General features: G+C 39.4%; 2 protein-coding genes across 2 annotated transcripts; one reads left to right on the top strand and one right to left on the bottom strand.

Annotated features, from left to right (window-relative positions):
- The first annotated feature begins 15 nt into the window (after positions 1-15).
- On the top strand, positions 16-22,458 carry ranbp9 (RAN binding protein 9). Its single transcript, XM_032564459.1, has 14 exons — positions 16-643; positions 3,045-3,156; positions 5,263-5,315; positions 8,272-8,439; positions 10,263-10,285; positions 13,058-13,242; positions 15,350-15,462; positions 16,385-16,493; positions 16,637-16,791; positions 17,024-17,177; positions 17,364-17,485; positions 17,767-17,918; positions 18,290-18,401; positions 18,814-22,458. The coding sequence occupies exons 1-14, from the start codon at positions 427-429 to the stop codon at positions 18,942-18,944; spliced, it is 1,806 nt and encodes a 601-aa protein (XP_032420350.1). The 5' UTR covers positions 16-426; the 3' UTR covers positions 18,945-22,458.
- An 805-nt stretch (positions 22,459-23,263) lies between these two features.
- nol7 (nucleolar protein 7) lies at positions 23,264-26,490 on the bottom strand. The gene is made up of 8 exons (XM_032564593.1): positions 26,252-26,490; positions 25,929-25,989; positions 25,429-25,484; positions 25,330-25,355; positions 25,204-25,258; positions 24,927-25,048; positions 24,530-24,607; positions 23,264-23,863 (listed from the first exon to the last, which is right to left on the bottom strand). The coding sequence occupies exons 1-8, from the start codon at positions 26,473-26,475 to the stop codon at positions 23,790-23,792; spliced, it is 696 nt and encodes a 231-aa protein (XP_032420484.1). The 5' UTR covers positions 26,476-26,490; the 3' UTR covers positions 23,264-23,789.
- Between the last annotated feature and the right edge of the window lie 536 nt (positions 26,491-27,026).

Here is a 27,026-nt window from a genome sequence, read left to right as displayed (position 1 = left end):
CTCGCGGAACACGCTCCGACAACAAACAAAAGATCGAGCCTAGCCGAGCTTATTATACTTTAGTCCATCCGCCTGGACTAACGCTTTTGTTACCTGCTATCCACCCGGACCCGTTCGTCTGTGTCTCAGCCGCTCTCATCAGATCCTTCCCTGCAGATATTGTTCTCCGTAGTGTCTATGTTGTGGCTTTGTGTCAGCTAATGTCAACCTGAGCCATTTCAGCGATCAGTTCGGCTAAACACGTTAGCCAGGTTAGCTTCTAGGCTAACCAGCTCTGGCAGCCTCAATACGAACCAGCGAAGCCAGTTAGCTTAGCCTCCTAGCTAGCTAGCTTTGCTAACCCCCCTTTAAAACTCGACACTGACCGACTCCAGCAGTTCTGGCTTGTTACTGACAAGCCACTTCACCAAAAGCCGTGTGGTAGCCATGTCTGGACAGTCGACGGGCTGTGGGTTTCTGATGTCGGTCGTTGTTCACGGAGATTCGGCTCTGAACGAGCAGGAAAAAGAGCTAAACCAGCGACTTCGACGGCTCTATCCGGCCGTTAACGAAAACGAGACCCCGCTTCCACGCTCCTGGAGCCCGAAGGACAAGTTTAGCTACATCGGATTGTCTCAGAACAACCTCCGCGTTCACTATAAAGGTATGACAAAAAGACACGTTCAGAGTTTGTCACTTTATTTAGTTTATGCTAACATGCTAGCCTAACTTCACAGCTAGCTTAGCGAAGGCAGCTGCTGTTTGTGGCTAAAAACAAAGTAGGCTGGGTAGCCTGATCAACAACAAGGCGGAGAGGACATCTTGCAACCCGACCAGCTGGCGAGGTGCAGCCGCTGCCAAAATTCACCTCCCTGCTCGTTAGCTTCGCTGCTACCAGTTAACCAGCCTGCCAACCCCATTAACTGTCTCCGTGAAGCTTCCTGTGCTGACAGTCCGTCGACCTGTCATATTCTTTAATAAATAACCTACCAGAATAAACATTTTTGATTGAATACAGACTGTATCTGTTTCAGACAGGTCAGAAAAAGCCAAACTGTAGCAGGCTAATTTAGCATTACAGGTTGATTAGAAATGTGAGAAAATAGTGTCAAATGTCGAGGTTAGGTTCAAGCCTCCATGATGACATGTTAGATTAGTTCCTTGCTGCTGAGGGTTTAATATCAAGTGTCTTGTCTGACATCCTGGTTGGGCTAGTTGCCTAGCAAAGCTATCATAGTGAAGGTTTTAGGTGTAGGCCTAGAAGAAAAGGCTAGGGCTTTAAAAAAAAAAAAGGTGCAACTGTGCTTCCTGGGTGTGTTCTGCTATTCTGGGTCTGACCGGGCCTCTGCACACACACACACACACACACACACACACACACACACACACACACACACACACACACACACACACATCCTCTTCCTTGTTGCAGCCAGAATATTTTCCCCCTTTCCACAACAAATTCACTCCAATCCTACATAGCAAGCTTGCAAATGTTCAGCATCCTTACACACAATAATACAAAGCTTGTATTTTTTATTTTTTTTATCTCCGGGGAGCAAAGCATATTTCCAGATTTAAATCTGCAATTATCTGCTGATTTTATATAAAATTGTTTTGCAAGTCATTAGTTTTAATTAAGACCTATTTGTTTAGGATCTGCTTTATAAAGCTTTTTTGTTTTGGATTTAGTCTGTAAGTATTTTACTAAGCCTTTTATCAAATCTTAAGGCTTCACTGTTAAATATCAATTTACAGTAAAATCATTAGAAATCTGGAAATCCTGGAAAAAAACACTAGAAAGTTTTCTAGTGTGCACTTATTTTCTAAACAGGAAATTAATAAAGGAGAAATGTATCCTTCTAGTGTTTATGCTAAATAACATTTTTGTGTTGCATTTGGTAATATACTGTTGAATCATCAGATTTACTACACAAATGCACTGTAAATAAAAATGCTTAGAGATTGGAGTAAATATTGAAAACCAGTTATTTTATCAACTTAATACAATGAAACAGTTTTACTATAACAAGAACAAATCTTGCTCTCACTCCTGGAAGACATAAGTTATTTTTACTGGAAAGATTACAAACTTTAATCATTTATTAATAATTAATTAATAATGCTTCTTTAATGCGACTCCATCTCAGAAGCTTTGGACAGGAGAACAAATCTAAAAATTTGCATGTGGGTTTAGGTATTTTATTGCAATCTGAGCCTGGAGCAGAGCTGACATTTACTGCTCACAGAAGGCAGCCTCCTATAATATGAACATTAAATCCTCATCATGTAGTTTGGGTTTAAGTGATTTAATTGCAAAAAAAGAAAAAGCAAAACAAACAAAGCAACCACCTGAACTGTAAATGTAGCATATTTTGTTGCTTTCGTCATTGCAATGACTCAGTATGTTGGGAATATTTGTTGTCCACATATTGCAAAGGCTCCAAACGGCTCCTGTCTAATATTCAGCCGTGTAAACATGGCTGATATTTGACCCCTAATGATGCACTCATCCAGCTGCTTGAGCTAATGTTAGCTTTAAAGACCGCCAGCATGAGCAGGTTCACAAATCAGTACATGAGGTTCAGACCATACATGTAAACTCACCACATCTTACAGAGAAAGTCTATTTTAAATAACCAGAAGCGTTGAATCTGATTTTCTTTTTGTTTTATTATAGAAATCTCACATTTTTAGCAAAGACAGGAGAAAATGATTAGAGATAAAGGAACCAGCTACAGTAAAAAATAATTTCAGCTTCATGTATGTTTTTGGTTATTGTGCAAAACATTTAAAGTACTTCTTGCTCTGATTTGTTAAAGGTTTATTAGTGGGTTTGGCTCCGAGTCCAAACTGTAGTGACGGGATGAAAGCTGGATCAGATACCTGTGATCTGGGTTTCTCGTTATCAGTGAGGATAACACCTCAGCGATCAATTTAAATCTGCATACAATCCCTCTGCAGGCTTTACTGTAGTTGAGGAGAAGCTTTTCGTCTTTATTTATAGGAGGTTGACCTGATAGACATTTATTTTTAATAATAAAACATTGTTTACTCCTTCCAAGGTCATGGGAAAACCCCTAAGGATGCTGCGTCTGTGCGGGCCACCCACCCCATCCCCGCCGCCTGCGGTGTCTACTACTTTGAGGTGAAGATCATCAGTAAAGGCCGAGATGGGTAAGAGACAGCTAAATATTGCAGAAGTGTGGCTTTGATCTAGTTTAAACTGACTGTAAAGTTAATTGACATAAAGGTTTTCTGTCAACTTACAGTTGGAAGAAATGATTTTACTGCAGTTGTTGCATTATAGAAGTTTAGTCATCGTTACTCTGCAAGTTGTGTGAAAGTACATTTATTAGATGGAAAGAAATCCCCTCTGTTTCACATTAAGCATCAGAATGTTTATTTTAGTCCTGCAGAGTTTTATCTTGTTAAGCTGAAATGATAATAGAATGATTTAATTTGCATGTTTAAAAGAAGAACGGCTCCTCCTGCCGAGTTCTCATGCAATTAGCTTCAGACCCTCCAAATGAAAAAAATACCTTCAAACTCTAATAATATTCTCATCTGGGATGGTGGACTGTTCTTTAATAAGTTATTAGAAAAATAAAAGCACAAGTTATGTTTTATGTTAGATTAAAGGCCAGTAATCTCCAACTTCTTCCCAGATTATGCAGCAAGCAACAAACAAAATGTCTGGATTAGATTTTGAGTTTGCAGAAATGAAACATCCAGTTTTTAATCTGTGGTTTTTAGAGCTAAGCATCACAAAATTATTGAGTTTTAAATCCTCTTAAAAAACAACAAAAATAATGGTAAGGAATTATTTAATCATGTTAAAAAAAGATTAAATTAAAAACAACACTTAGATCAGTGCTTATCAATTCCAGTCCTCGCGGCGCGCGCCCCCCGCTCTGCAGGCTTTAGATGTGCTTCTATTTTACAACAGCTGATCCAAATGATTGCATTACCTCTTCTGCAGGCATCAAGTACTACAGAGGCCTGCTAATCACCCATTGATTCAATCCAGGTGTGTGGCAGCAGAGGAACACCTAAAGCAATCATTGGATCAGCTGTTGTGAAACAGAGGCACATCTAAAACATGCAGGGCAGGGGGCCTGAGGACCTGAAATGAGAAGCGCTGACTAAGAAAAATCAAAAAGCAATATATTGCTTGTCACTCCACTCTGGTTTATCTGACTTGACATCAAAGCTCTGAATCTGTATAGTTTGGTTCTGAGTTATGTTTGTGATTAGACACAAAAATATTTGTATGGTTATAACCCTAACTTTGCTTTGCATTAACTTTTATAAAGTGTCACAACTTTCTGAAGATGAGCCTAACATTAGGATCTAAGAAAAATGATACATGACTCAAAGATTTTTCTGTTTTGATGTGTAACTGTTGTTATGTGTTGGAGGAAGTGCAGAAAAGCTGCAAAGCTTTCTGGAGCAACGCTGGAAATAAAAACGACGCTGCAGTTCAGTTTTATGCTCCAACATGTCGGCTTTGTTTGAAGCGTCTCGGTGTGGAAGAAAATCTTATAACATTAAGACAGAATTCATCTCAAACATTGTTTTTTGTTTTAAAGCAACGTTTCAGTCATAGTTTGGCTGCAACAGAACAGAATGTTAGAAATGCTGGTTTATAGTTTAGCAAAATAGTTTTATGGTAATCTTGTTGAAATTCAATGTAGTTCAGTTGCAAAAATCAGCATTTACTGTTTTTATCTATATTTTCTTAAAAATGGTTGGTCCTACATGTTTTCATTTAGAGCTCTGTGGAAGGTCCAACGAGCCACTTGTGGCTCCGGAGCCGCAGGTTGAACACCACTGGTCTACATGTTTAGACATGTTGGTGTAAAAAAAAAAAAAAAAGAGTTTAGCTCACTGATCTGGTTAACCACAAAAAAACTGAGACCAACTGAAAATTACATTAAAAAAAAACCTTAAAAGCATTTTTCTGTTTGGTTTTTACATTTTTTTTCTTAAGTTAGTTTAACCTTTGTGCTGATGATGCCAACACTTTGAAACAAACTGACTTGAGTTTCATCTTCCCTCTTTGTTCCTTTTTAAACCATTTTGTCCTCCGTCTTGAACCAGAATGTTTGCCCGTGATAACGGCTCTCTGCTGAGAGCTTCAGGTAAGCGGGGATGAACTGAAGTCAGTGCAGCAGGAATCAAAGCAGCTGCAGCCATAGGAGCGTTTTTATTCTTCTGTGTCCTCTATAAACATTGTGTCTTACATGTCAGGACTGAGTTATTTGTTGTTTCTTCTTCCAGCTACATGGGGATCGGCCTCTCAGCTCAGGGTGTAAATATGAACAGACTCCCTGGTAAGTTCACTGTGTGTGTAATTGTTGGTTTTCTTCTGCTTGTGAGGATTCTGCTGAGCAGGAGGAACGTCTCTTTGAGAGGAAACTTCAATTATCTGATTACATCTGCATGTTCTCTGTTGGCGAGGCTGGAACACGGTGTTTATAGGAGCTGCTGCAGACAGCAGGAAGACGAACGAGGGAAAGTCGTTCAGCCGACTGTGTTCTCACTCAAACTACCCAGAAAATAAACAGAAACGCACTAAAGCTGCGGATTAGACGTCAGCTTTTGAATCTGAGCTTTATTGTTGCCGTCAGCAGGGTTGCTGCACAATAAATCATGAATATATCGTCATCACAATATTTGTATCGCAAAGGACAGTTTGGAGAGCAGTAATTGTTGGTTTAGTTAGTAAATTCTGAAATTGTATAATTTATGCTAATGCAACATTTAGCTAGTAGGACAGAGTGTCATGGCTGCAAAACTCACACTAGACTCAAATGCTAAAGGTCACATGGATTAGGAAGATTAGAGAGGAAATATCTCACTTGATATTGTCATTGCAGTATTTTCTAATATTGTGCAGCCCAGATAAGTTTTTTAAAAATATATAAATTCTCATTATTGGTATTTAAAATTGTAAAAACTGATTGTATTGTCTGGAATAATTATTTTCTCTAGTGGTGCACTAATTCCACTTTTCTGGTTGATTGCTGATTTTTTTTTTTTTTTAAAGGCCTGACATTTTGATACTGATTCTATTAAATTTTTTCCCCTCTTCTAAAATGTTGCTAAACATAGCAAGAAAGTTGCTGAGTTGATAAAAGTGGAGTGACTATTGTTAACTATAAACATGCAGACCTGACCTGGTGGGCCGGTCGGTCAGTCAAACCTCTCAAAAAAGGACAATGGATGAATTTTAGATGTTTTAGATGAGATCAGTAGATAAGATCGACTTCACGTCGGCCGTTCTCCGATTTGTAAAGATAAAGGGAATCTGGGCCAATTTATTGTTGTATTCTTTATTTTCGCCACCGTTTGTCCCATAAGTGCACCATTAATATGATTAAATGCAGTTACTATGAAGTTTAGTGGTAAGAATCACCCTTCTTTATGAAACTGGAGTCTTGACAATTATCTCACATGTGAATTTTTTTTTAAGAGCACTATGTGTTTTCAGGGAGCAAATTTTACAGATTTAAATTAACAAAATAGATCCTAAATTCACCCTGGGTGTTATTTCTGGGTGCCGTAACCCGGCTCTGATCCAGTTCTAAGACAGTCACCCACTTCTTGTTTCTATAAGAGGGTTCTCCTCCTGTGAGCGGGTCCATAAGACACGGCACCGCTTCATCAACGTCATCCAGCGAGGTTATCAGAGCGAGCAGGAGCCCAGACAGCCTTTCATTAGTTTAAAACTGGACCCACCCAGAGATAACAGGGGGGCCAGAGATGGATGGAGGCTAATGAAGGAGTGGTAACTGAAGAACGGCTGCAGCAGAGCCGCATGCAGGCCGGGCTGGATTACATTGTGCTGCGGCGCTGGAACGTCCAGCCTCAGCGGCCTGAGGCCAGCGGGGCTGAAAGTGGCGTCCTCTTCAGAGGACAATGGACTTGGTTCAAGTTTAGCTCCAGTTCAGGGAAACTGGGACATGTTCGTCACTCATTAAAAACCAACAGGAAACACTGGACACACCTGTTAAAGGAACGGCACAAATAACAGCCATATGAGGTCAACTGCTCAGGCTTTAGCTCAACTAAAGCCAGTTGCATTCTGGGTAAATGCAACTAAAAGAGGCTAGCTGCTGGGTAAAATAAGGTTGGATTGTTTAGAAAACCCTCATTTTAGGAAAACCTGAATGTGAATAGGATGGTATGTTTTATCATTAAGAACATACCAGGTAAAAACAGCAAAGGTTTATTTATCTTCTTTTTTTTAGTAGAATCACCCAGAAGAGTCCTTCAGCAAGATGTGGGGTTCATCATTCCCACCACCCCAGTTTAGTCCACTTAATGCGACTCCAGTCCGTTTGCCTAGAAAATCCGGTTCGTTTGTTGAGGTGTGAATGCTAATCAAATTCTCGTCTGCCTGCAAACCTCGGTCTGTGTTCGGTTTTAAACTCCGGTGCGATTTGAATGGATATGTGAATGCGGAGCGAACCGGAGACTGCTCTAAAAGCTGGAAGCAGACTACAGCGCAGGGCATTCTGGGTAAATGAAACTAAAACAAACATGCTAGACAAAAAAACCATGAGCCATTTCTGCTAGTGGTAGAAATATCTCGTGTTTTTTTTTTTTTTTTTTTTAACCAAAGACTAATCGTCCAATTGCTAAAATCTGACGCCACTTCATGTCTGCTTACATTTAATGAAGAAGGAAGTTGCACTCGGTGTTTTCTTCAGAGGTTTTTGTCGTTTCCTTTAGTTATTCTTGGTGCAGCGCCCCCAGAGGCGAGGAGGGGAACAGGTTTCTCAAAGGGTTTGGTTGGTTTGAGAACCACAGCAGCTGAAAATGTAACAAATGTTGTAACTTTGATCCCCAGTTGAGCTGAATCTACCAGACTATCAGAAGCGGTAATACAGCCTGTAAATCCCTCCACGTTTCTGATGCTGCCTTTTTGTCCCGTTACCAATTACGACCTCTAATGACTAAAGACAGCGGAGCGTGCTGAAGCATGAATTGTGGTATTTTTCTTGCCTCGTCAACATATTTGGACTCTCTGTTTCCCTGCAGAGTTTCTGGCTGCTGCTCATTGATAATTATGCAGATTGATTCAGGTGCAACCTCAGCAGTTTTCTTTCAGACACTCTCTTTGATCCTCATTCTGATGCCATCAAGAGTTTTATATATTTTTTAAATACTTCCAGTGTTTATTACTTTTTGATTTCCTCCTGTTGATGAAATCTGTTGTCTGACTGCATCATCACTGCGTCTCGCCTTCCCACCGTTCACCTTCGTTTTGCTTTCTTCCTTCAGGTTGGGACAAGCACTCTTATGGTTACCATGGCGACGACGGCCACTCCTTCTGCTCATCCGGCACCGGGCAACCCTACGGCCCCACGTTTACAACGGGCGACGTGATTGGCTGCTGCGTTAACCTCATCAACAACACCTGCTTCTACACAAAGAACGGCCACAGCCTAGGTGAGTCCCGCTCTGGTCCCGCTCTGGCCCCTGTTCTGGTCTCTCTCTGTTCCCCGCTCTGGTCCCCGTTCTGGTCTCTCTCTGTTCCCCGCTCTGTTCCCCGTTCTGGTCTCTCTCTGTTCCCCGCTCTGGTCTCGCTCTGGTCCCCGTTCTGGTCTCTCTCTGGTCCCCGCTCTGGTCCCCGTTCTGGTCTCTCTCTGGTCCCCGCTCTGGTCCCGCTCTGTTCCCCGCTGTGTCCCCGCTCTGGGCCCGTTCTGGCCCGCTGTAGGATCCATAACTACGTTCCTGTTGTTTCACTGGATGCGTTTTACTTCCTGAAACCAAACGGCTGCTTCTCTCTCTGTGCTGCTGGGAATCTGGTCAAAAGGCTGAATCTGCACCGGCTGCAGGAGAGAATCACATATTTAAAACATATTTAAGCTGAACGTCAAGATTTATTGTTTGGCATTAAGCAAAACTGTCTGTATATTTACACAAAACAATAATTGTGAGTGCAGATGAAGTTGATTTGGGTCCACTTTAAGGAACAAACAGCGGAGCTGCACTGATGTGGCTCTGGGTCTCTTTACTGCAAAGCCAGATAGCGCTGCATACCTCCATGATGGGCTGATTGTCCTGGTCACATGCGCTGCTGCCTGCGGCTCTGTTCAGCTCAGAAAGGGACAGATTGTAATGCTTGTCGTCTTCTTGAAGCTTTTAGCTGCAGATCAAATCGGTTGGAGCTCTGAGACTTTCTCTGGTTTTAGCTTCACACGTTATTTACCACAATGACTTCCCTGAATTCTGCACAGAGGAAAAATGTTTAAATAAATCTTTGATCCAAGTTCCAACGGAGTTGAAATGTTTCTGTTGAATTAAATATAAAGTAGGAATGCAAGTTCTCAAATGAGTTAATCTGAAGTTGATGGGTTGGCTAACAATTAAGTGATAAGCAATTAAAAAACACGAATTTGTTTTGAATCCAGAGGATCTTTAAATACCAAAGAGAAAAATTCATCTTTGCCAAATATTGACCCGTGTAATTTTTTCCAAAAGATGTTTTGGGGAAAAAAAAAAAACATGAACAAAGAGACGGTGTGCATTTTGCTGTTTTGCTGTTCTGGGATGCCTCTGCCACGATTATTTCCTGTACAACTTGCTGCTTTTGGATGGAGGCCAATCTACAACACTGAGAGGATGTCATCAGTTAATTGAATGGAACAAATTTATAAACTATTAATCGACTGTTAACTATTGATTAACAGTTGGTCAGTTGTCTTTTCTGAGATCTCCATACGTCCACATGAACACAGGGGGCGTCGTTTTCTCTCCGAAGCTAATTTCCAAAAAGACCTTTAAAACTCCCTGAAGCAACGTTTCTGTGAAGCGTGAAGACAAATAAAATGGCTGGAGCTCCCATTCTTTAAAACATTTTGAGCACGTTTACATCAAATGGTCACGTTTTCTTCTCCTTATGCTGTGCATCCTTCAGCTCATATTTGCAGCAGTGACACAAACCAGTCACAAACTCTGGTTTAAACCCAGTTAGTTAAATGTTAAACTGGTGAACTGCAGGGTGTTTCTGCAGAGAAGACGACTCTGGTTTCTCCTGAACAGATTCCAGATTTCCAGATAAATTTCTCCGCTGTAGAAATCTGTGTTCAGCTGCAAACCAGATTATTCTTCATGACTGAAACAGTCTGCCTGGTTTGCACAGCTTTGATTAAATTAAGCTACAGCTGAAAGATAATGATCCCATGTAAACAGACTGAGGCCTTCTGCTGCTTTCCGACATGGAGAGGAAACTTTTGTTTATGCTGACACTTTCTGTTTTTTCTTTGCAGGTATCGCCTTCACAGACTTGCCAGTAAGTACCAGCTTCTGTTGCTTTTTCTTCTTTGCTAATGGTTTATTTGGCTGTTTCAACAGATGTTGTTTGTATTTGCTTGTATTCTGTGGATTTTATGACGACTTGTGGGAGTTTTAGTTCAGAGGATGTTTTGCGTTCTGGTTATTGACCTCTGGCTCTGGTCAGCTGTTGGATCACAATGTGCTGAGATCCACAAGCTGGAAGTGCTGAATTTTTAATGAATCCTTTTTGTTTTATTTATTAATATTTTCAGCTTTTTGTTGAACTAAAAGCTCTTTGCTCTTCATTATTTACTAGTTTTTCTTCCCAGGCATCATTTTTACGTGACAGCCCTGTGCCATACTCTTTCCTCAGTTAATAGTAAAACTGCTCATTGTTTAAATTACTCAAGAGTACGAGTTATTTAAAAAAATTGTGAATATTGAAAAATATTTTGCTTAAAAGTAGTTCCACGGGGGGCGAGAAGGTGAGACATTTATCATGGTTCTCTGAATTATCCCACCTCCAGGGATCAGAGAGATTTGATCATAATGCTGAGATTTAATAGTATTTTTAAGATAACTGAGTTTTTATCTTTTCAAATCATAAGGAGCTTTCAGAAATCACAAACTGCGTTTAAAGACGGAGAATCTGTGTAAAATAACTTGGTTTAAAGTTGAACTTTTGAGTAGGAACCCATCTGATGTTCCTGCTCATGGAAAATTTTTAATTTGATGTTATTTATTCAAGAATAAATCCTTCGCATATTACTGATTGGTATAAAACAACCTGCTTTGTTAATAATTCATCTAAAATGGTTTGTCAGAAAGTCAAACTCACTAGTTTTTATGTTTTACACTTTTTGTTATTTTTCAAATATAAGTATTTTACATTTTGTACTTGAGATAATAAATGCAGTCTAAATTTCTTTTTTAAAAATTACTTAATACGCTTTGGGAACGGAGTGTTTTTTTATCTGTTAAGTAAAATCTCTGATTTTTATTTAATTCTACCAAATCCAATTTCCGATTTTATTTTAGTTTAAAAACAAATTACAAATGAGAACAATATTTCCAAAAAGTTTCTCCGGGGGAGCTGTCATAAACTACGGAAGCCCAGAGGAGTGCGTTGGTCAAAAAGAAATCTGATTTTTCCAAAAATGAAAAATTCATAAGTGGCAATTTCTCACCAGTGAGTCAAAATTCCTACTTAAACAATCTTTATTCTGTATAATTTTGATATTTTCTGAAACCTTAAGCTCCTATTCTTGTGTAAGACAGTTGAGTTGTTGGGAATGACGGATTTATGAGCCGTGATCAAATCAAAGCAGCTCCAACCTAAAAGATGTTATTTATTGAGGCATAAAGGGGGATATCCTTACTGCAGATTATAAAAATATTATTGTTGGTATGTAGCGGCTCCACAGTAACTTTTTCCAGGACAATAGACATGACTTTCATAGACGAGTACGAAAGACCCCAGAGGATCACTGCATGACCCAGTGGGAATTAGTCTGAAACTGAATGTTTAGAGATTTTATTGCCCTTTTTCAATCCTCCTCCTCCTGCTTTGTTATGGTGAGGAACTCCTACACCCAGCAGGCAGAGGTTCCTTTGACATTCATGCATTCATTAACTGAGCTGAGAATGAAAAGGGTTTTTTTCCCCTGCATGCTCGGGTTAAAATGAAAACACAGGGTCTGTTTTCTCAGAGAAGAAGTGGCCTTGGCCCCAACAGTGATCTATTGAGCTGCACAACAGACTTGGCTCTGAGCCTGACATTCATGTTCCTCCAGAGTTGTGCAGTGAAGTGCGTCACCTCGGCACGGCTGACCTTTCTGGCAACTGATCTGTGACAAAGACGAGTGTGACGGAGACGCGTCCAGCGTTTATTCACTGCATTTATGCTGCATTCAATTTTGTTTCAGGAGTCAGTCTTGTTCTGGTTGGAGAATCAGTCAGATTTCTTTTCTAAGCTGCTGTTAGCAAAACAAACTATATCAATGTATTTATCTCACTTCTAATGAGATAAATACTTTGATTTTAAGGTTCTTTTTATGCATTTCTTATTCTGTAGTTTTGTGTTTTCTAGTCCTGTCTTTATAACCTCAACATGCCAATAGGATGATAATTAGCCATCTGGCTATAATCTCATGTATTTACATGTAGATGTTAATTAATGTGTTTTGTCCCATTTCTAAAAATAAATGTAAACAAGTGAAGCTCATGTGGTTTGATGAAAAGCAAACTAAGTGCAAATGTGCAGTTCATATTTGCAGCTTTTTTGTAATTTCTGCACAGCAGCCATATTGGATTCTGAACCTCCAGCTTTCCCAGTCTGAATTCCCACTATTCCAAGATTCATTCTGGGATCTTGGAAAGGCTCATTTTTGAGTACAAATGTTCCTGTTCTATTTTAAGAACATTTAATTCCATAAATATGCATCAGCATAAAGTTCATGTATATCTGAAGTTCCTTACGATATCAGAGTTTCCTGACAGAAAATCTACACCAAACATTTGTTTTTATTCTGTTTTAAAAAAATAATTACCACTCCTGACCTGTTTTTTTCTCATCTCTCCCAGTTTTATTTTTGGATTTTATGCTGAAGATGTATTTTATGTATTTTAAGGTTAATTGCAGTGAAAATGTTATTTCCTCAGTTTTCCTCTTTCCTGTTTTTCCCTCTCATTACTTCCTGTTTTGATTTATTGTCCAGATTAAATTCCTAACAGTTTCCTCCACTTCTACCTACATTTAACCCGTCATGGCTGTGTGCGTCCTCTGCAGCCAAACCTGTACCCAACCGTCGGCCTTCAGACGCCAGGCGAGGTGGTGGACGCAAACTTCGGCCAGCACCCGTTCGTTTTTGACATTGAGGACTACATGCGAGAGTGGAGGACGAAGATCCAGGCCCAGATCGACAGATGCCCCATCGGAGAGCGGGAGGGCGAGTGGCAGTCCATGATCCAGAAGTAAGGGGCTTCAAACACCAAACTCTTCCCGTTTAAACCTTTTCACAGCTTGAAAGTCCTTCTCTGAACGTTTTGTAGGAACCGTCGTCATGTAAAAACTAATGGGACAATCAGAATTCAAATCATTGATCATAGTGGCTGTTTTTAGTTGCTAAAGTTTTTTAGTTTCCTAAAGTGGGCGGCTTCTCACCCTGCCTTCATCGTTTCTGTTTTAAAGTGTAGACATCACACTGCAAAAACACAAAGTCACACCAAGTATTCTTAGTCTAATTTCTAGTGCAGATATCTTAGTATACTTGAAACGAGAAAAAAATATCCAACTGTTCAGCAAAATGTAGGAGCTTTTTCAGTCGACACTGATGAGAAAGTATCAGTTTCACTGGCAGATCGTCTCTTATAACAAGATTTTCTTCCCATGTTAAAGGTGAAATAATGGAACAAATTCATGTTTGAAATAAAACATTTTTGAATTGACGTGAAGAAGCAGTTGAAAGTTGATTTACCTTTGACCCCGTGCTGCTTGTCTACACACACAAAATGGCTGCTGGCTGACGGATATTTATCACTTTTGTTTCTGTTGAAACTTTCTCCCTGCTTTGGTCCAAACAAAGCATCTTCATCTGCTGCTGGTTCAGATATAAGGCGTATTATGTCTTATGTATAAGACTTTTCTTATATTTTCCATTAATGATGCAGTTATCTGCTAATTTTAATGAAGCGTCATCCTTTAAACTCACTGACTGTTTGAACATTTCATTTCTCCGTCTAATCTGTCATTTCAAACATCATAAACTTTTACTGATTCCTGCAGGAACAGCAGATGTTTTAAGTGTTTCTGGGTAGATTTAACAACATGTCGCTAAATTTCTCTGTTCTCTGGCTCGACTACATGGGGGACTTTTTTTATGGTTTTTTTTTTTTTTAAAGATCATGAATAGTTGTGATTCATCCTGAAGCAGAAGATTAAACCACTGAAGCTAAACAGAGGAGGAAACAAAGACAAATTATTCTGTTCTGGATGTTTCAGAGGTTCTTTGTTCAGTTTTCTGGTTCTTAAAAGTGTTTTAGAACTTTTTCCTGGTTATTATGTTGTAGCTTTAGTTGAGCATTACTAGCCTGCTGCTGTTCAGATTACATGATATCAGTCTGATGTTGTCGGATCTGCTGGACTGATGGGATTAGTCTGCTGCTGCAGTGACGGCTGGTCCTGAACCGATTAAATCTCCATTTGGTGCAGATTTCAGCTGGAAGGGAGGCTGGGTGCAAACAGACCTGTTTTAGTAACACAAAGAGGAAAACCTTTTGTTTTAAGAGAAGATTCTGTGAAGAAATGTAAGAAATCAGCTGGTCAGTTTAGTTGGAGTCGGAAAACAACGTGGAAGTGAGAACAAATGCAGACTTTCCTTTGCCTACAAACTGACTTCCTGTTTTTAATGGGTCTGTTTTTCAGCTGTAATGTGCTTCTAGTTTTCCTGTTGACTAATAGAAAAGGTGCAAACTAGTTTCTGCTTTCAGTTTCATTCTTTTTAAGAGTAAATCAGAAAATCTTGAGAAAATCATGAGCCTTCAGGTTCTGAAATGGTCAAATAAATCCTCTGAGTGACGCGAAGGTGGCTTCATTTCCTGGTGACGGCAAAATAATTCAACTACAGCCTCTAAAGATCAATAAACTTTCATTTCTAACAAGCATTTAGCACTGGAAGACATTTCATATAGCTAAATAAATAAATAAAAGTGTCTGTAAACAAATTGTCCTTTTAAAAACGTTTGTAGTTGGAACCAATGCAGCAGACTGGAAACTTTTGTGATCCAGTTTTTGGTTAAAGAGAAATCAGGAACAAATGGCCATGCAATTTATCAAGCAACTAATTGATTTATTGCACCAGGCTTAGTTTTAAACTCCTCATGTGAAAACACACCTACACTCCTGATGGTTACAGCTCTAATAAACGGCTGATATCCGTTGCAACACACAGCAGGTAACTCCCACCGTTTTTTCAGCTGTGAGCTGGAATAATCTCGTGACATTGAGACTTTGGGCTTCCCTACAGATCTAAAGGAGTTTCATCGAGTCTCTAACCGCTGAGTCTGTTTGGTTTCTCTGCAGAATGGTGGCTTCGTACCTGGTGCACCACAGCTACTGCGCCACCGCCGAAGCCTTCGCCAAGTCCACCGACCAGGCCGTGCACGAGGAACTCGCCTCCATCAAAAACAGACAGAGTGAGTTTATTTCCTACTCCGCCTGGGAGCAGCTCAGGAAATGTTCTCTTCACAACAGAGAAAGGAGAAATGTTCTCGTTTTCTCCTGGTCCAGGTAACCGGGGCTCCAGGTGGTTCTGCTGAATCCTGCTGACGGCTCAGATATTTAACACGGTTCAAGTGGCTGCCTGGAGTCCTTGAAAATGCTTGAATTTCAATTCTGTGTTTTCAAGGTTTTTAAAGTGTTGATTTTTTTTTTTTTACAAAGCCTTGAACATGTTTAATATTCAAAATGCAACGTGTGATAAAAAGTCTAAATTTACATTTGAACCCAGATATTTTCATACACTGAATTAAAAGTTGTTTTTTTTTTCTCGTGTGACGCTAAACTTTTCTTCCTTTAGTTCAGTTAAAATTTCCAGAATATTTTCCACTGAATAAATGCCAGAAAACTTTGCAAAAACAATTTTTTATTATATTTTTGTAACTGTTTTTTAATTTTGTGTTTAAGCATTCAATTTGAGCAGGAAGGTCGTTTACTTTAATACGATTTGTTTGGATTGTTTTAAAATAAAGGATATGAATTATTTCTAATAGTTCGATTAATTATTGGACACATTAAATCAGTGTTTTGTTCTCGGAGCAATCAGGTGTGCGACAGACATTTCAAAACATAAAATGTTTTCATTTACCTTGTCCATTGTCCACATTATTAATGACGGTAATAAATGGTCATTTATTTGTGAATTGAAATGGTTTTTTTCAGATCATTTGGGTTTTTTCGCTGTTGCTGACTTTATGTTCTTGAAAAGCTCTTGAATTTTCTGTGGGAAAAATGAACGAACTCTGATTTACATCAGTTTAGAAACGTCTAAAACATGAACGGGTTTCTAATGGAAACAAAGGAAATGTCTCCTCTAACTGACGTGTTTGTTGGTTGCAGAGATCCAGAAGTTGGTGTTGTCGGGTAGAATGGGCGAAGCCATCGAGACCACCCAGCAGCTGTACCCCAACCTCCTGGAGAGGAACCCAGACCTCCTCTTTATGCTCAAGTACGACTCAGAGGAGCCGTTTCTGTAAAATAACCAATGTGGATGCAGATCCTGATTCCAGAACTTCTCCTTAAAAATCAGATTTTATATTTTTTGTCAGTAGTTAAAATGTCGTCTCCTTGATCGCCCCTTTGTGTCTCCAGGGTGAGACAGTTCATAGAGATGGTGAACGGGACGGACAGCGAGGTGAGGTGTCTCGGGGGACGCAGCCCCAAGTCTCAGGACAGTTACCCCGGCTCCCCCCGGCCCTTTAGCAGCCCCAGCCACAAAGCCAGCAGCTCCCAGCCCTACCTCACAGGTACGCCCCCTGCTGGGCGCGGCAGGTTTACTGGTTATAGTTTATTACCCCCATCAGCTGGGCTTCACACACAACGGATGACGCATTTAACATAACACAGCCATAAAAATATTAATTACAACAAAAAAACTTGGATTACTTTTCTCTCCTTGTTGAGAATATAAGTGGAGCTGATGTATTTATATGATGTGCTGTTTAATATTTTCAACCTTTGTCTTTTTTTCCTCTGCAGGGTTTGACAGCAACTGCTGTAACGGCGTGACGTCCAATAAGAGCCACAGCTCCTCCCCCCTCAGTCACAAGCCCTGCCCCCCCAGCTCTGGCGCCGCCCTGCAGGGCTCTGAGGTCAGCCTGAACGGCAGCCGCAGCCAGCAGCCCCTCACCAGGTACGACCTCTGACCCCTGTTCAGCCCTACATTTTGTTTTCTAAATTTGTCTGGTGGTGGAGTTGCGCTTTCTTTCACAGAGGGATTATTTTCACTTTAGATGATCTCAGATGAGATGTCAGGTTGTTTCCTTGTTCTCTGGAACGCAGCGTCGCCGTTCTCACTCCACTTCCTGTTTCCTCTCAGTAACGATGTGGACATGGAGGTCGACCACTTCACCAACGGCGTGACCGAGTCCTCCTCCAACGGCTTTCTGAACGGCACCTCCAAACACGCCACAGAGCCCGACGACTGCGACGCAGACATGGGTGGGTTCGATGCTTAAACGCAACATTCGGCATCCGTGCTGCTGCCTGGTTTCTGTCGAGAGTTTCAGTCCTGATTAATGAAGCTTTCTATGTTAGCAGCTTCTCTTCCAGCGTCAGACTGTAACGATGAGCTGCGTGTAAGATACTCCAAACGCAACAAAACAGCAGAAACCGTTTGGTCATAGCTGTTCTTTAAACCCTGGACTGTAAAAGCTCCAAATCACTGAGGTGACGTGTAAATTCTGCATGTCTTGCATGACGGACCGGCCGCGGTTCTGCAGAGGTGGAGTCGGCCCAGTCCAAGAGGCAGCTGTGTGGCGGGAGCCAGGCGGCCATCGAGAGGATGATCCACTTCGGCAGGGAGCTGCAGAGCATGAGCGAACACCTCCGCCGGGAATGCGGCAAGAACTCCGCCAACAAGAAGATGCTGAAGGTTCGGAAACCGTACCCGGTTATTTACTGCTCTTCCTCTGATTGTTCTCAACTAAATGTCAACATTTTTTCCGTTTTCTGCAGAAAAGGTGTTTTTACATTGTGGAAAAAAAGACAATCCAGCAAATATTTTGGACAAACTGTGTTCTTTAAAATGGAACCAAAATATTATTTTTTTTATTGAAATCATCAGTTTTTAAATCCGTCTTGAGATTCAACAGATGATTATAAAACATCCAGAACATGAGCAGCAACAAAGACTCTGATCTTCATGTAGATGATGATTCTGCAGAACCTGGTCGTGTTCTGATGTTAGAACCTCTGTGTTCTGATCCGGTCGTCTCTTCTTCTTCTTCTTGTGTTCTGCTGCAGGATGCGTTCAGCCTGCTGGCGTACTCCGACCCCTGGAGCAGCCCGGTGGGCTACCAGCTGGACGCCGTCCAGAGAGAGCCGGTCTGCTCCACTCTCAACAGTGCAATATTAGGTAGGTCCGCTCCGACCGGGCCGGAACCGGGGGGGTCCGCTCCAACCGGGCCGGAACCGGGCGGATCCGACTGATCAGAGTACAGGAGTAGGGTGCTGTTATAGAGCTTCAGATATCAATTATTTTACTAATTGATTATTCTGATGCTTGATCAGAAAATCTGGCACATTCTGCTGATTTTCCTTTAACCATTTAAGTTTTATCAATAATTTTTTTTCTTACTCTTCCATAAAGACCAGATTTCTGGGCTGTAAAAACTTTAGCAAAGCATAAAACAACATTTAAATGTTGAGCAGCAGAATCAGAGAAAAGCTCTGCATGATGCAAACTACGGGCGACATGTTGAGCATAAATCTGGAGTTGTGTTATTTTAATTCATTGTTTTTCTCTTCTTCTGTGTTTTTGTCTGCAGAGACTCACAACCTCCCCAAGCAGCCCCCCCTGGCTCAGGCCGTGGGCCAGGCCGCCCAGTGCCTCGCCATCATGGCACGGACTGGCATCGGCTCCTGCGCCTTCGCCTCTGTGGACGATTACCTGCACTAGCCACACGTGTACACACACACACACACACACACACACACACACACACTCTGAAGGCTCACCCAGAAAGCTTCCTCCCCTCGCTGCTGGAGTACCCGGCGGGGTCAGAGGTCGTTTCTGGATGGACCTTCAGAGATCGCCACATTAAAACGAACCGACCACCTCCATCGTCGTAAATAATAACCTTCACCCTGGTCTCTCAGAGGCGGCCATGTTTGCATCCTTCTGACAGGGAGAGGAAGTGGGGGGGGGTTGGCTTTCAAAATAAAAGAAATACTCTGAGAGGCGAACTCGTGACTCGAAGCCGAAACACAAAAAAACCTGATCAAACTTTAAGAAAAAAAAAAAAAAGGTTCCCAGTGAGCGCTGAGGACGCGCTCTGCCGCCGCAGCCAATCGCAGCCCTCCACCCTCTCTGCACCCCCCACCCTCCACTCACCCCGGGACGCGGCGCAGGCCCGGCGCTTTGGACTCGGGAACTCGAGGAAGCCGGAGAGAATCTGCAAGTCTCGACTGTCCCGTTTTTAATCTTCTGTTTAGTTTTTTGTTTGTTTGTTTGTTTTTTTTTTGAGCAGTTTGTGGGTAGGGGGCGCTGTGGAGGAGGGGTCACCTGCCGCCTCTTGTTTTGGTTTTAGTTTGTTTGTTTTCCAGGTTTACAAGGCATGGTGCAGACCATAATGATGATGATTATTATTATTCTAATTATCATTATAATTATTGTTACTTGCATTCACAGTATATTTGTTGAGCGCCAGCCAGAGCGAGTTCCACCGACTTATTATAATAAAGGTCCCGATTCCACCGACTCCCCAGTGACCAGCGTGTGTACATGTAAACGTTTCTATATTACAAAGTGGAAATATATCAATAGAGCGACATATTTAGTTACCAAAATAATAAAAAAGAGAGAGAAACCTTTAATACTTTTCCTGACACCAGCAGACCCCTGAAGCAGGCTGGTTGTGTCCAGTTTGGCTCCAGGGTTTCTGAGCAGGCAGTAAAGGGACGACTACGTCAGGCCCAGCGCTCTCGGCTGTGAAGCTGTTTAAAGCCATCGTTTGTTTTCCTGGTTTATTTTCTGCTTTTTGACCCCGAAGAACTCAGGAGCCAGAGTGGCGTTTAGTTTCTCCTCCAACCAATCAGCTGATGTGTGCCTCATATCCGTACACATGAACCCGGTTTGGATCAGAACCCGGTTAGGATCAGAACCCACAGACCTGAGGCCTGTACTCCCAGGCAGGATTACCCTTTAACGGACTTTAAGTTCCACATTTTTTCCAAGAAAGAGCTCACTTCCACCTTGATTGTTTGAAAAATATGCAAAACTGTAGAGAAAACAATAACTAAAAATCTCTTGAAACCTTAAACGAAAGTTAACTTAATCTGATTTTACAAGTTAAAAGAAATTATTTTTAAAAATCCCTCTAGAGCTGCAGCTAGTTGTTTTCTTAATCTCTTAAATAATTAGGAGGATCTGGAAGTTATAAAAAAATAATCTACACAATTCCAAATATAAAAATTAATTACAGATTTTGGTCCCAAACTAACTTAAGTATTTTCCAACTGCCTAAAATAAAAACTAGATTGATAAAATTCAACATAAATGGCCACAATGTAGCAATGTAACAAAAGTTGGCTCAAAATCTAATAAAACGTCACAAAAACTGCATTAAGTAATTAATGCAGAATGGAGTAAAATCATAGGAACCATTACATTTTGTGCCAATTAGCTCTTTGTAATAATGTAATAATTATTACATTGTTACAAAGTAATAATTATTACATTTATTTAATAAACCTCAAACCAGAGTCTGTGTTCATCCTGATTATTATATTTCTAATAAAAATCATGTTTAAATTTAAACTTTAAATTTAGTTTTCAGACTCGTAGCCAAAACACTTCATGTTAATTTTAATATGTTGTTCAAATGAGAAACTTTTTGGTTTTAAATCAGTTTTTCATCTTTTAAACATCCTGAATTTATTTCCAACCTCTGACAGTTTGATGGTTCTGCACCATCAACATTAGTTACTGTTTAGTTTCTAAAATCTGAGCTTTTTTCTTCTTTAATGTTTTGATAGCAGATTGGAGAAATTTAATAAAATGAATCATTTTCATGGTTTGATGCTGTTTAAATTCATCCATAACAACTTTGATGAAAATAAGGAACAAAGATAAAGTTAAACCAGTTCAAAGAACATTAATAACAATTAAAGTTTGAGACTGAAGAGTGAAATGTAGGAAGAGAAATGATGCAAACTTTGGATTTGTTCAGCGTTTTTAGATCCTGGAGATGTTTGGAAGAAGTTCACTCTCCAGGTCTGGATTCATTTATGGGGAAAAACTCAGAAATACTTCAGATAGATTCATCAAATTTTATGGTTTGACCAAAGATGAACGCTGAGCTAAAGTCAACAGAGCCAAACGGATCAGAACCATAAGCAACCAAAACAGAATGGAAGATAAAATAATTAAGTCAAATGTGATATTTGAGCTTTTTGATCATTTTTTTTGCTCCAGCATTGATTAAATCTTTAACACTCAAGAGAAATTAACGAATATATGATGATTAAATACATAAAGCTTTGATAAATTAACAAGAGATGAACGGATGAATTCATTTTTTAGTTTACTGAAGGTGCATCTCAACATAAACCAACATTAAATTAAATCAGTTTCTTCTGTGTTTATTCTGAATATTTAACAAAATCATAAAAACAATGAAAATGTGAATAAAGTTTCTCTTAATCCTGCTCCAAAGTACAGATCTCAGGTCTGAAAGTTGAAGCAAATCCAAAGGAAATTCATGAAGGATGATATTTTATCTTTGAGGTTTTAAAACTGCAGATTGAAGAATCTGATCATAAACATCTGAATTCATCAGCTCCTGGTCCAAGTCAGCGTAGATCTAGATGAACCTTTATATAGAAGCAGCAGCTCCAGAAAAACGAAACCATCTCTTCTTTGAATCGAACATCCAGTTTCTGACTGCAGTGATGAGATTTAACCGACTGGAAAGCACGGTGGTGGCAGTATCATGTTCTGAAAACAACAGGAGCAGGAAAAGAAACCGTTTCTAAAACCCGACGGGTCGCCCGAGCGTCCAGCGACTTTAAACCAATCGGTTCTGGAAGGAAACGGCTCCGCTGTGTTTTAATCCGTCTGGTTCCCAGAACTCATCCAGGTGGAACTAATCTGTTCTGTATCATCTTCTGTTTTCCTCTTTTTTTATCCTTATTTTTTGCAGCTCACAAGCAGTCAGAAAAAAAAAAGAAATCTTTAGACGAAGTGTCTGTTGTCTCTTTCTGAGTAAGGTCTGAACCTATGCATGCCATAGTAAAGTGGTGGTAAGATCCAGCTAGATGTCTCCTTTCTTTCGGTTCTCCTCCTTTTAGCCAGGAAGATGTCAACCAGTAAGTTGTCCACTGCTGACTGTGTGTCCATTGGAGATGATTAAAAAATGTGCAATTTGTGTGAGGGTGAAAAGATTTATATTAAAAACAACCATGATGATGATGATGAGAGCAACTTGTGTGGATGCTGCATGAGGCTGGAAGCGAGAACTTTTTTTTGCTCAGTTTAATCCCAGAAATAATCCAGAAAAATCCCTTTATGAAGCTTTGCATAATGAAATCAGACAGAAATGATTTTAACGAAAATGTTGCTCTTCTGAAAATACTATAGAAAAACTCACTTGTTGAAATTTTGTTTTTTTTCCTTCAAAGATTCTTTGAATTGCTGCGTTGCCAGAAATCTTAGTTGTTGCTCAGTTAGCATCAAGCTAACAGACATTTAAGCTACAATGCTAAAACATATTTTATAAATCTGTCTGTGTATCGATGATGTTTGGACTGACAGATGATTTATGCTCAAACTGATGGATGGACTTTTTCAAGAGGAAATATTAACATTTTCCTGTACATTTTTCTAACTTTCATGCTGAAGGTTAATATTTGGAAAAATGCTGCTGCTGCAAGATTCCAAGTTTTTCAAACTTTTTGAACCAAATTTTAATAAACTACAAAACTTTATGAATTAGTTGCAATAACCCAGAACAATTCCTTAAATGATAACGATGGCAGAATAAAATTGTCCCTGAAATTATTGTGTTAAACTATATTCATGTTTTGAAGCCATTTTCAAGTAACATATTGATAATTACATAATAATGTAAGTTCACTCAGACTCTGAAAGCTGCAAAATATTACAACCAAAAACAATAAAAGAAATAAAATAAACTTACAACTGAAAGCATAAATAAAATGGATTATGATTCTGTAAACAAAATGGCTCTTATAAAACATAACTCATAATGGAAATGATTGATTTATCATTTTATCAGGTGATTAATTGATTATTGCGACACGCCAACATCAATTGTGTGGATCAATGCTGGAATGAAAAAAACAAAGATGGAGATGAGTCCAAAATTATTCATACCCCTGGAAGATTTAAAGCAACAAGTATGAAATATTAGATTACTTTGGTTTATAGAACCAGCAGCAATATGTAAAGCACTGACCAGCAAGGACAATAAATATTTTTCATGGATTAAAAACTTTGATTTTTATAAAGTATAAAGTTCACCTTTATTGTTAAAAAATATTTACATGTCATAAGCAGAACCATTAGATCATTTCTCCATGTGAAGCTTCCGGTCCGGAAACGAGGCTTAAAGTCCATCCAGGTTTGTTTTTCTGAAACTTTCAGTTCAGGTGAAGAAGCTCCAGCAGATTCTTCCTCCAGCTTTCTGACGGCGGCCATGTTGGATGAGTCACTGCGGCCATGTTGGATGAGTCACGGCGGCCATGTTGGATGAGTCACTGCGGTTTCATCCTGACGTTCCGGTCAGCTGGTGGGAATCTGCTGCTTGTGGATCCACCTCTTCTTCAGCTTCTCTGCTTTAGCTTTCTCCTTACAGGCTGCAAAAATCAGAGCAGAGGTCAAATTAAGGTCTTTCTAGTTAAAATAAAAACTGAAATTGAAAAAACATTTTAGTTAACTGAAATAAAAATGGTAATTAATGGGGAAAACCTCTAACTAACTGGAATTACATCATACATTTATAAAACAAAACCAAACTGAACTTATAGATATAATATCTTCTATTTTTGTGTTTATGAATCGATTTATTAGCCTTTCAAATTGACGTGAAATTGATTTATTTTTCCCAACACAACCAGTTTACATCACCAGTAAATTACAGCCTCCATAATCCTCCATAATAGTGACAACAAAAGTTAAAATAAAACTCCAGAGTTGGTTTATTGTTGAACAAATTGTTTTTGAAAATTGTCATTTTTGTTTATTATTCATTACCCAGTTGATGTAAACATGATCAGAATACAATAACACTCTGACTCTAACCCTACAAATTACCCAGTCTGAAAAAAATTAATACTACTATAACTAATAAAAACTAAACTGAAACCGAGCAACATGTAACTAATAAAAACAAGCAGACACTAAAAACTAAACTGAATTAGACAAAAAGTCACAATAAAATAAAACTAAACAATAATGAAAAACCCTAAACTATTGAATTTATAACATTGTTTGCGGCTCGTTAATCGTGTTTTTGAACGCACCCCAGTCCTTTTTAACAAACTGCACGGCTGCACTCTTATCCGCCCTCGTCTTGTTCTGCAGGGACAGCATCTCGTTATCTGGCAGGAGGAAAACAAAGCGTGAGCCTGAGAGTCTGGAGGTCAGCCTGAACGCGGAGGATGTCCCCGCCGTGTCCCCAGCGGGACGTCCAGATGGACGCCTCGGAGACACGAGGCGGGAAGTTTCTGTAGCAAAGCTCAAATTGAGACAGATCATCGTCTTTGCAGACTTCTGCCACAGAGTGTAGCTTGCACTTATAGAAGTTTTACCAAATAAAAACTGAAAACAGCCGTCAAAGGATTCATGTCAGAAAATCCAGAAAAATCTCAACAATCTCTAGGTTTGAATCAGAAAAGTCTGACAGGATCGTCTTCTTACTGGAGCTCCTGCAGCTTCCTGGTCCGTACAATCTGGACTGGATGAAATCCTCCGCCGCCTGCCGCTGGTAGTCGCTCTGCCCTCGATCCGTCACCGTGGAAACCGTGTAGCTCCCCTTCAGGCTGCGAGGCAGAGCAGCAGAGGAAAGACGTTAATCTGATCTGATTTATTTAAAATGAGCAGAAATCTGTTAGGATGGAGGAGAGTTCCTCATTTCACTTCCTGGATTTTAAAAAATGTTTTTACGCATCATCAGACTAACAGCTTTGTTTCCTACTTTCTGACTCCTGTGGGTTTCTTTGTCTTCCTCTTCTTCTTCTCTTCCTCTTCATCTGAGTGAGAACAACATGAATTAGTGATTAACAGACATTAATATTTACAATCCAACAGGATTATACCGTACCTTTATCCTCAGCCTGTTTCTGTTTCCTGAAAGGAAAAAAAAAAATTAAACATCGAGTGAAACGACAAACGGTTGAATGAGTCCAGGAGTTTTACTCACTTTGAAGGAACCGAGTCGATTTCCTCCAACACGTCGGCTGAGAGGAGTTTCTTCTTCTGTGAGGACAATGGAATAAATGTTTAAAAAATTGATTTAATGTTTCTTTATTCTCTACAAAAAGGTTTCGTTTCAAAAAAATAATTGAAAAATAAACTTTGAAGGAGTTAAAATTAAGATGAACTATAACCAGTGTTTATCACAATTTTCAGTATCACAACTAGTTTCCTGAAACCATGTGCCTACATTAACTGGTTAATTAAATGAATGCACTTTTCTTAATAAAATACTTTTGTAGGGGTTTTTCCCTTACCTTTTCAAAATAAAATATTAAAACTAATAATAAATCAGATAATATAGCACTGAATAAATATTGTATTTCTAATCTAACTAAACCCACTATTGAGGTTTGTGCTTCACATTGCGGTAATGGAGTAAAAATGAACTCCTAATTTATATAAAAATGAAATATTTATGATGCAAGAGAAAAAAGTTAAACAAACCTTCTGTTCCTGGAAAAACTCTTGTCTCTTCCTCCTTTTCTCCTTCAGCAGCTCCTTCTCTCTTGAAACAAAAAACAATTGAATTGATACAAACTCCTATAAGTTTAAATTCGAGTTTAACACATTTCTAATTATTACTAAAATAAGTTAAATTAGACGCTGCCGATGAAACGAGTTACTGATTGTTAAATCTGATTGTCTTATAAAGTTGATCTTTCAGTCTTAATTCCGGTTATTTATCAAAGAAATCTCTAAAAGGTGAAATGTATTGAACGGAGTTCCGTGACTCGGTGGAGCTTCGGAGATAACTGAGTGTTAGCCACCTTCTGGCCGTGTCCAGCGCCAGCTTCAGGCTCTCCACGGCACGGGCCTTCGAGTCCTCAAAGGTTACTTCTTCCGGTGCCTCATCGTCGCTAGAATCCAGCGCCAAGTTGAAATCATCGGCACCTTTTTTATTTTCTGCCTTTTTCTCCAAAGAAGTGCATTCCCCACGTTGTTTGTTCGCCATGTTGTCCCTCTCTGTAGGGTCCCCAGGAAGTGACATCATCTCTTCGCGCAGCAGCGTGACGTTGGACAGAAGACAGGTGGGAAACCTTTGCCCCCTAATGGCGTAAATAAGAACTACAGTAGAAAAAAAGATTTTTCATTACGTTTAAATATTTATGAAGTCATTTATTTTCCATAACTTAAAAATAGTAGTTTTTATACCAGTTGGTTTACATGTATTTGTATTTTAAAATATATATTTTCATGTATTTTAAAATAATAAAACCCCAAAGTGGTTTGTTCTATATGTTCTTCCCTCCTCGCCAGGTCGTTATTATAAGAAGTTGCTATTAATAATTCACCTTGTTAGATAAAGAAATAAAATAAAAAGTTTATTTTAAATAAAATTATATTAGACAGAACTACAAACCAGCTTCTCTGATGTTGAATGTGTTATTAAAAAAAAATAAATACAAAAGTAATATTTACAAATAACTTATAAAATGCACATTTCTAAAATGAGTATAATTTATTTAACATTAATTATAGTAATTCTTTATATCAATATATAACTATTGATTTTTAAAAATTTTATTCAATAAGAACATATAA

The sequence above is a fragment of the Xiphophorus hellerii genome, chromosome 6 (genome assembly GCF_003331165.1).
Source record: "Xiphophorus hellerii strain 12219 chromosome 6, Xiphophorus_hellerii-4.1, whole genome shotgun sequence".
Taxonomy (NCBI): domain Eukaryota; kingdom Metazoa; phylum Chordata; class Actinopteri; order Cyprinodontiformes; family Poeciliidae; genus Xiphophorus; species Xiphophorus hellerii.
The sequence above is the reverse complement of the archived record's forward strand: the minus strand, read 5'-3'. Positions and strand labels throughout refer to the sequence as shown.

Excerpts from the sequence above, each read along its gene's own strand:
- ranbp9 (XM_032564459.1), top strand. The coding sequence starts at position 427 with ATGTCTGGACAGTCGACGGGCTGTGGGTTTCTGATGTCGGTCGTTGTT. Across the intron at positions 10,286-13,057 it reads TCGCCTTCACAGACTTGCCA|CCAAACCTGTACCCAACCGT; the intron begins GTAAGTACCAGC and ends CGTCCTCTGCAG. Across the intron at positions 17,919-18,289 it reads CCAACAAGAAGATGCTGAAG|GATGCGTTCAGCCTGCTGGC; the intron begins GTTCGGAAACCG and ends GTTCTGCTGCAG.
- nol7 (XM_032564593.1), bottom strand. The coding sequence starts at position 26,475 with ATGATGTCACTTCCTGGGGACCCTACAGAGAGGGACAACATGGCGAAC. Across the intron at positions 25,990-26,251 it reads GCGCTGGACACGGCCAGAAG|AGAGAAGGAGCTGCTGAAGG; the intron begins GTGGCTAACACT and ends TTTTGTTTCAAG. Across the intron at positions 25,049-25,203 it reads AAACCCACAGGAGTCAGAAA|CCTGAAGGGGAGCTACACGG; the intron begins GTAGGAAACAAA and ends TCTGCCTCGCAG.